At 36.3% G+C, this 9376-nt stretch overlaps 1 protein-coding gene across 1 annotated transcript; it reads left to right on the forward strand.

Moving 5' to 3' along the window:
- The first annotated feature begins 3302 nt into the window (after positions 1–3302).
- On the forward strand, positions 3303–5595 carry LOC141621120 (putative serine/threonine-protein kinase WNK11). The gene is made up of 3 exons (XM_074437820.1): positions 3303–3386; positions 3991–4564; positions 5097–5595. The coding sequence occupies exons 2-3, from the start codon at positions 4046–4048 to the stop codon at positions 5469–5471; spliced, it is 894 nt and encodes a 297-aa protein (XP_074293921.1). The 5' UTR covers positions 3303–3386; positions 3991–4045; the 3' UTR covers positions 5472–5595.
- The last annotated feature ends 3781 nt before the right edge of the window (positions 5596–9376 follow it).

Here is a 9376-nt window from a genome sequence, read left to right on the forward strand (position 1 = left end):
AAAAATGTGTTAAAGCTCGTTATTTGAGGGTGAAATAGAACATGTTGATTCCTGAAATCGAACAGGTTGATTCCTGAAATGAGCTGGGACGCATGATTGAAAAACAGGGAAAAAAAGAAACAGGGTCCTGACCTTCCGAACGATCAAATTGAAGTGTATAATACACGGTTTTTCGGGATTCCGGGGTCCCGGAACAAAATTCTCCGGAAATCACATAGAAAGTTCCTCGGGTCAGACAAAGCGGTCACGCAAGGTTTGAGCACCAACGGAAGATATTTGGGGGTGTCAGTGTGCCTAAAACCAGCATTCGCCGAAACTCGGATTATCGTGAAAAATGTGTTAAAGCTCGTTATTTGGGGCTGAAATCGAACAGGTTGATTCATGAAATGAGCTCGGACGCGTGATTGAAAAATAGGGAGAAAAAGAAATAGGGTCCGGTACGACCTTCCGAACGGCTGAAATATAAGTGTATATAATACATGGTTTTTCGGGATTCCGGTCCCTAACAAAATTCTCCTAAATCACATAGAAAGTTTTTCGGTCGATAAAGCGGCCACGCAAAGTTTGAGCACCAACGGAAGACATTTGGGGTGCCGGTGTGCCAAAAACGGCATTCGCGAAACTGGATTATCGTGAAAAATGTGTTAAAGCTCGTTATTTGAGGCTGAAATCGAACACGTTGATTCCTGAAATCGAACAGGTTGATTCCTGAAATGAGCTCGGACGCGTGATTGAAAAACAGGGAGAAAAAAGGAACAGGGTCCGGTACGACCTTCCGAACGGCTGAAATTGAAATGTATATTAATGTGGCCACACAAAATTTGAGGACCAACGGAAGACATTTGGGGGTGCCGGTATGCGATAAACCAGCTTTCGTCAAACCTTAGATAATCGGTGAAAAATGGATTAATACCCGTTATTTGGATCTGAAATCGAAATGGGTAACTCCATAAATGATCCCGGACACGTGGTTAAAAACCGAGAGAAAAAAAACGTTGTCTTGGACGACCTCCCGAACGGCTCTAATTGAAGTGTATAAATACACGGTTTTCGGGATATCGGAGTCCCGGAAAAAAAATTCTTCGGAAATCCCACTGAAGGGTCCTCATATCAAATAAAGCGGCCACACAAAATTTGAGGACTAACGGAAGACATTTGGGGGTGCCGGTATGCGATAAACCAGCATTTCGTCAAACCTCGGATAATCTGTGAAAAATGGATTAATACTCGTTATTTGGACCTGAAATCGAATAAGGTAACTACATAAATGACCTCGGACACGTGGTTAAAAATCGGGAGAAAAAGAAACGTGATCCGGTACGACCTCCCGAACGGCTCTAATTGAAGTGTAATACATGGTTTTCGGGATATCGGGGTCCTGGAAAAAAAAGTCTCCGGAAATCACAATGAAGGGTCCTTATATCAAATAAAGGGGCCATACAAAATTTGAGGAGCAACGGAGGACATTTGAGGGTGCTGGTATGCGATAAACGAACATTCGTCGAACCTCGAATAATCGTGAAAAAAGGATTAATACTCGTTATTTGAAACTGAAATCGAAATGGGTAACTCCTGAAATGACCTCGGACACTTGGTTAAAAAACCGGAACAAAAAAAACGTGGTCCGGTACGACCTCCCGAACGGCTCTAATTGATGTGTATAATACACGGTTTTCGGGATATCAGAGTCCCAGAAAAAAATTCTCCGGAAATCACACTGAAGGTTCCTCATATCAAATAAAGCGGCATGTTTGAGGACCAACGGAAGACATTTGAGGGTGTCGGTATGCGATAAACCCGCATTCGTCAAACCTCGGATAATCGGTGAAAAATGGATTAATACTCGTTATTTGGATCTGAAATCGAAATGGGTAACTCCATAAATGACGTCGGACACGTGGTTAAAAAACCAGGACAAAAAGAAACGTGGTCCGGTACGACCTCCCGAATGGCTCTAATTGAAGTGTATACACGGTTTTCGGGATATCAAAGTCCCGGATCCACCAATAGCGCCGAATCCGGATAACCAAAAAAAACACAACTCGCACCATCACCCTCCGTCTTACACCCCTTCTTCACCGTCCCCATGCACCACCAACCACGCCACCACCAACTCCGTACGGACACCCTTGCCCAAAAGCTAACAAATGGGAAAAATTAAAACTATCCAAGTACGGACACCCTTGTCTACCACAAATACTACTATACAACCCGTTGTACAATAGCATTATACAACCATCATAAATTTAATCGAGCTTACCTGTATTTTTCTTGAGCTTTTATAACTTTGATTTATATTTAAATTTTTTTTATGTCAAATTAAAATCTAGTTGAGCTTATATATACTCCCTCCCATCCAAACCAAAGGTTACATTTGACTTTATTACACTTGACGAGGCGTGTTTTATAACGTGAATATCTTTAGTTACACATTATTAAAAATTATAAAAACTTGATATTCTTATAGCATTCATGACGATTAATCAAACAAGATCTTGCATGACTATGTTTTCTCTTATATATTACTGATAATATCAAAGATTCTCTACAATCATGAATAGTGCCAAAAAATCAAATGTAACCTTTAGTTTGGATGGGAGGAAGTACTATACTTGAATTTCATTATAATTTTTTAAAATCAATATTTTTATAATGGAGCTCGAGTTCTTTCTAATAAAGCTCGTAATGTATAGGTCCAAGCTCAAATAATTCATTATAAAGCTTGGATTTTTTACCATACAACCAATACAACTGATTGTATATACAACCAATACAACTGGTTGTATAGTCTACTCACTGCTTGCCTACCAACTCCGTACAAAATAAATGATCCCAAAATCCTCTGGCCTCCTGGGTAACAAAGTTGGTCTTTTTTTACATTGGCATCAAGCCATCAACATTCTCCTTCCATATAAAGACCAAAAAGTGAGGATTAGCACGACATACAATATAACTTGTGTTCATTCGAAACCGAGTGCCTGAAGGTTGAACTCAGTAATTCGTATTGATATAACGCACTAAATGGACGTATAATATAAAATCACTAAAATGTTTTATTAATTAGAGAATTTGTAATCCATTTTTCATGTTCTTGAAGCAATTGGATTAGATTTTAGGGGAAAAATTAATTCCATTAAAAAATTGTGTCGACGACCAATAGTAGCTCCCTAAAAATTCCTCTTCTCACTTGGACCAGTTTTGCGGATTTTGGGCTTGTGCTTGGGCTTCAAGTTTATAAACCGCCTTTCCAATTTCCAGTATGTATACACCCAACTTCTCTATTTTTCAAACTTTCCTACCTTATTTCTGTTGATCATCCTTTAAAAAAATTCTAAACAAAAAAACTCGTACACTAGAAATCTTTACAAATTACAACCAAGAAATCAGTAAGTTTTTCTTCTTCTTCTTCTTCTTCTTTTTTATTTAATTATCTTGTTTAATCGTCTAGATTATTACTTAATACATGCATGTTGGTAGGGTTTTCTTTGATTTCTTGCATGAACTCATAATTACACAATGACATAACCATGAATTATTCAACTCAATTCTTGGTTTATTAACGTAGATATAACATAATTGTTTAAATTTGTGTCGTTTATCTGATTCGCATGTATAATTTAGTTGAATTGAGTTAGTTAGTTACGAAGTAACATTTAATTGTTCGGATTTTAGTCGAATTGAGTTAGTTTTACTTTATTTACTTTATATACACCATTAATTTACAAATTCTGGCATAAGACGGTCTTACGCAAAAATTTTGTAAAACGGATTTGTAAATAGTTACTCCGTAAGTCACTTGATTTAATTTCTTGCATGAACCTATAACGTATATATGAATTCAATCCTTAGTTTACTAGTGAAAAACGGTCATTACTTAGCTGATAAGTCAAGAACAAAGAGAAAACGTATTGTAATAACGTAAATAATTAAATATGTGTAATAATATACATAATTCGAACATAATTTCTCATTATTTTTTTCTTTAATTAGTTTGCCTTCAGGAATCAAGATTGTATTGAATTCAAGAATTTGTTGATAAACCAAGATGGAATCACTCAAAATTTTGAATAGCCTTAACGATATGACCATAAACGACGAAGAAAACTTTGAAGAAGTCGATCCAAGTGGTCGTTATGGGCGATATAGCGATCTTCTAGGCGCAGGGGCGGTCAAGAAAGTGTACCGTGCATTCGACCAAGAAGAAGGAATTGAAGTTGCTTGGAACCAAGTGAAATTGAGCAATTTTAGTGATGATCAATCGGTCATCGAAAGACTTTCGACGGAAATTAAGTTGCTGAGAAATCTAAGGAACAAAAACATAATTACATTGTTCCATGTTTGGAGGGATCGGAAACATAACACATTGAACTTCATTACTGAGATTTGTACATCAGGAAATTTGAGAGAGTACCGGAAGAAACATCGTCATGTTTCGATTAAAGCGTTGAAGAAGTGGTCTAAACAGATTCTCAAGGGTTTGGATTATCTTCATACTCATGAGCCTTGTATCATTCATAGAGACCTTAATTGCAGCAACGTCTTCGTTAATGGCAATGTCGGAGAGGTACGTATTTAATCAAGATTCGTATTGTGTTTTGAATAAAATAACGGAAATTTCCCGTGGTACCCTTAGTTTTGTCAGATTTCTCATGCTATCCCTGCTTTTAAGAATCTGCCAATGATACCTTGATATTTCATTTTTGTGCCCAGGGTACCATTAACCTCCATTTAACGACCGTTACATTTACCATGGGCACAAATATGGAAACTCAAGGATATCATAGGCAGATTCTTAAAAGTAGGGGTACTATGGGAAATCTGACAAAATTAAGAGATACCATGGGAAATTTCCGATAAAATAATGTTATATATGAATTAGTTTCGGGTTGTAGGGTTTAGGATTTGGATCGGTTTGCATAATTGCATTAGGTCGCTAGTAATTAATAATTGGACCGATTTCTCAAAAGTCGGTTCATAACCCTATCTACTATCTAGACGTAGCAAAACTGACCCGACCAAACCCGAACCAAAAAGTCTTGGAAGGAGTGCCTGAATTTTATTGTTGTGATTAACCTAATGACTGTCTTCTATTGCAGGTAAAAATCGGGGACTTTGGATTGGCAGCGATAACAGACAAGAGCCATGTGGCACATTCAGTACAGGGGACCCCAGAGTATATGGCACCAGAGCTGTATGAAGAAGAGTACACGGAGATGGTGGACATATACGCGTTTGGTTTGTGTGTGCTCGAGATGGTGACAATGGAAATACCGTACTGTGAATGCGACTCTATTGCCAAGATATACAAGAAGGTGACGGCCGGAGTTATGCCCAAGTCTCTTAGCAAGGTTAAAGATCCTGAGGTCAAGGCGTTTATCGAGAAGTGTATTGGGAAGAAAAGGGATCGGCCTTCTGCTGCTCAACTCCTTGAAGACTCGTTTTTCGTTGAAGTCGTAGATTATGACGACTGACAGTAGAGTGGAATTGGAAGTAGGATTTGATTTTTCTTGAAGAGGCATCGAGTTTGTACATGCTAACAATACTATTCACTATTCAGCTTCATATTTTTTAGTAATGCGAAGAATAGTTTGCGAAAATCATTAATAAAAAGGAAAAATTGTTCATGAACAATTTGTAACAAATGACTAGATTGCGAGGACAATTAAGAAGGCAATGGATCATGTTTTGCGTGATCCAACCCCGATCCAATAGACAATAGTTAGGGATTACCGATCCAAATCCAAACCTAATTTGAAAGGAGCTAATCTAAAACTAAAATACCAACACAACAATTTGATTACTCATGGTCAAGTGTTGAAGCAATCATGGGCTTGTGCATTGGCTAACTCAGGTGGCCTTTAAGTATTGGGCGTCACAAACAGATTTAAAGTGGACTTGTACATGTTGGGCACCATAATTTGCAGTAGCACCATTAGAAAGAGCCCCCAAAAAAGGGGGTATTATGCGAAAAATAGAAAAAATTAACTCGAAAAAAAAAACGATTTTTTTAATTGACAAATTGAAACTATTTCGGGTATAATTAGACCTAACTAGTGTTAAATGTTATTACACACAAGGCTAATAATAATTGAGTTATACTAAGCTTGGTTTGACGATTGTATTCCTTTGCTTGGACATGAGGTCCTTTGATTCTCTTCCTCTGGGTCTGCTCGTGAAATAAGGAGCAAACCTAGCCTTGGGGTTCCGAGAAAAGCCCTTCTAATGCCAAAGTCAGATTTTATACTCACTGGGGGTCGACAAGGTTACGCGTAAGGAGATGCCTTAAGCCGACTATTGTAGTGTGAGAAAAAGTAATTTTAGACTTAGAGATTTGATACCTTGTCAAGTGAACAATGTTCCATATTCACAAGGCCGAGGGTGAGTTTGTCTTGTATATGTATCTCCCCTCGTGCTTTTGGACTTTGTTGGGTGTATATTTTGTTTTGGGCCCAATTTTTTGGGCCTAAATTGTGTGCCCATCAGAAACTAACAACTAATATAAAATAGCTAGCCACCTATTTAAAACGGCGAATTACAAATCGACGTAAAATAAATTGATTTTTTTATTTTAAAATCAAAACGGTGAATTACTAACTGAAACAATGTTTAACTAATCGATGTACAATGAATTGATTTCTCAAAATTAGACGCCGAATTATTAATGGAAACAATTTAAACTAGTCGGCCTAAAACGAAACTGGCGTAAAATGAATCGATTCAAAAAAAAAAAAAAAAAAAAAGCCAATGAGCCACTACATCCAACCGAATTACCCAAGCCACAGACGGCCGACCACCATGTCTCCTCTTGGGGCCAGACGTGTGGCCACCACATCAAACCCTAGGTGTGGATGTGGAGACGTGGTGGCCGCCTATCTATGCCTGGGTTTGTACGTGGTGGCTTAGTCTCGCTTTTCTTTTTATTTTTCTAAATTGATTAGTTTAATGAGCATTTTAAAAACCAGCGACTAGAAGAAATTAATGTCAATATTCATGTACGTAAAAGTTAGGCTGAATTAGAGTCAAATGTAATACAAACCCCGTACTAATCAATGTTAGAAGTGTTGATTATCTGGATAAGGTTGGATTATTTGTGATTTGTTGATCATGTGCACCGCCAAATTCATATCATTAGTCCAAATTTAGACCAAAGTCATTGTTTCCTTCTACTCAACGCGGCTTATCATTGACTGCGCCTAATGCAATCATACCTACTTTGCTTTTCATTTTGAGTCTAGTGGAGACTTGTCAATGTTTCTTTCGAGTATTGTTTTGTTGTCACTCTAAATTACCTAAATTGTAAAATTTTATAAATCGGTGAAAATAGAATTATTTGACTTTGGTTGACCGAAATTCCACAAATTTTTTTTATAGGAGTTATTAACTCCTACATTATGAAGGAGTTTAATTACCTAGCAAGGTAATTGGAAACTCCTGTATCCAAGTAATTATGTCATGTCAACCAACGAGTTTTAAGCAATTCACGTGATTTCTCCAATTTATGTGTTTTTAAAACTGATGGGAGATTAATTCCGTCATAGCAACCAAACGAAAACGATATTATGTACTTCATAATTACTAATACAATTATACTGCTAGATAGTTGGTTTTTAGTTAGATCCAAAGTACAAACTGCTTGTATCGGTTACAATAAATTAGTTATGAAATGTCTGGTGCTACCTAGTCGAGTAGCTTACGTTGTATCGGTTACAATAATGTAAGTTATTCACCTGTTGTAAAAAAAAAAAAAAAAAAAAAAAATGCTTGTAGAATCTTGATCATGGGCATCTTTGCCCTTGATATAGACCTATACGAGGTCTAGTGCCAAGGGATCAATGATTTAACTTGGGATATCTAATTCTCTAGTGAATGAGAGGGATTTATGTTCTATTTTTTTTGGAATAAAATTATTTAAACTGAATTGAACTTAATTTAATGAACCTAAACTTAAAAATAAACTGAATTGATTTCATAACTATTTGTTATCCATTTGATGAGATGTCTTAGTCAAGTGATTGAGAAACAAATTTGTAACCACATTTGAATTCATGTATTATATATCATCCTTAGAAACAAACTTGTAACCACAATTGAATTCATGTATTATATCATCCTTAGAAACAAACTTGTAACCACATTTGAATTCATGTATTATATCATCCTTATGGTAAATACGTAGACGTCAATTCAAACAAATAACTAAGTTGTCGATTGTTATCCGGGAATAGAATTCCTATGATTTCAAAGACACGTGAATTGAACTTATCGTTTGGTTGACATACAACTGATACGTACAAGAGCTGAATTCTTGTAGGAATTTCCGATTAATACGAGGGTTAGGTAATCAAATTTCTCCATAATAAAAGAATTCCCAATGCCCGAGAAAAAAAAAATCATTTTATTTTGGACAACCAAACAACTCTAATTTTTTAGAAATTTCGAATTCATCAATATTTATAGTGTGAACACTATTGTCAAGTGTCAACCAAACAACGCCTAAATATCAATTAAAGTAAAATAGAAAAGGGTGACTTTTAGTAAGGTGGCACACTCAGTGTAACTAAAAAATTTTTGGACAAATGACCCTAGCTAAATCCAGCTGTCAATTTCTTTATTAAACCAAAAAATTAATAAATTTGGGTTTGTAAAATGCACTTTTATCGGGTTAATGACATTTGTGTGAGTGGTCCGTGCAAAATTGAGTCAGCATAGTAGGGGACCTTTACTCCATAAAACATGTTTAAGCACTCTAATCCGTCTTTAATACGCCCTCTTAATTTGTCTATTTCCGCACTCACCGTCTATGCCATGCAACTTTTCTTCGCCCGTATCTGATACGGAGCAGAAGGAATCTAACTAGTAGTAAAGGATAACATTCGCTCTTTAAAGTTTCAAAAAAACAGTTAAGATTATCGATTTTTGTCAACATTCTTAAATATGGGCCTTAAAAAAAAGTATAAAACAATATGAGTAAAATTCGCTACCCCAAAATTTTACTTTTAGATTCGCCTCTGAATTACAGAGTGCAACTAGATGAAGTAATGCCCTGTTCTTTTGGACTTAAAGCACTTAATATAAGTTCAGTTCAGATCTTATAAGTTGATTCGATTCGATTCGAGATCCTATAAGTTCGATTCGATTCGATCCTATAAGTTCGATTCGATTCAAATCTTATAAGTTCAGATTCGAGATCCTATAAGTTGATTCGATTCGATTCGATCCTATAAGTTCGATTCGATTCGAATCATATAAGTTCGATTCGATTCAGATCCAATAAGTTCGATTCGATCCTATAAGTTAAGTTAAGTTCAGTTCAGATCCTATAAATTCAGTTCAATTTAGATCAAATAAGTTTCAGTCCAAAAGAACATGGCCTAAA

This window comes from Silene latifolia, chromosome X, assembly GCF_048544455.1.
Source record: "Silene latifolia isolate original U9 population chromosome X, ASM4854445v1, whole genome shotgun sequence".
Taxonomy (NCBI): domain Eukaryota; kingdom Viridiplantae; phylum Streptophyta; class Magnoliopsida; order Caryophyllales; family Caryophyllaceae; genus Silene; species Silene latifolia.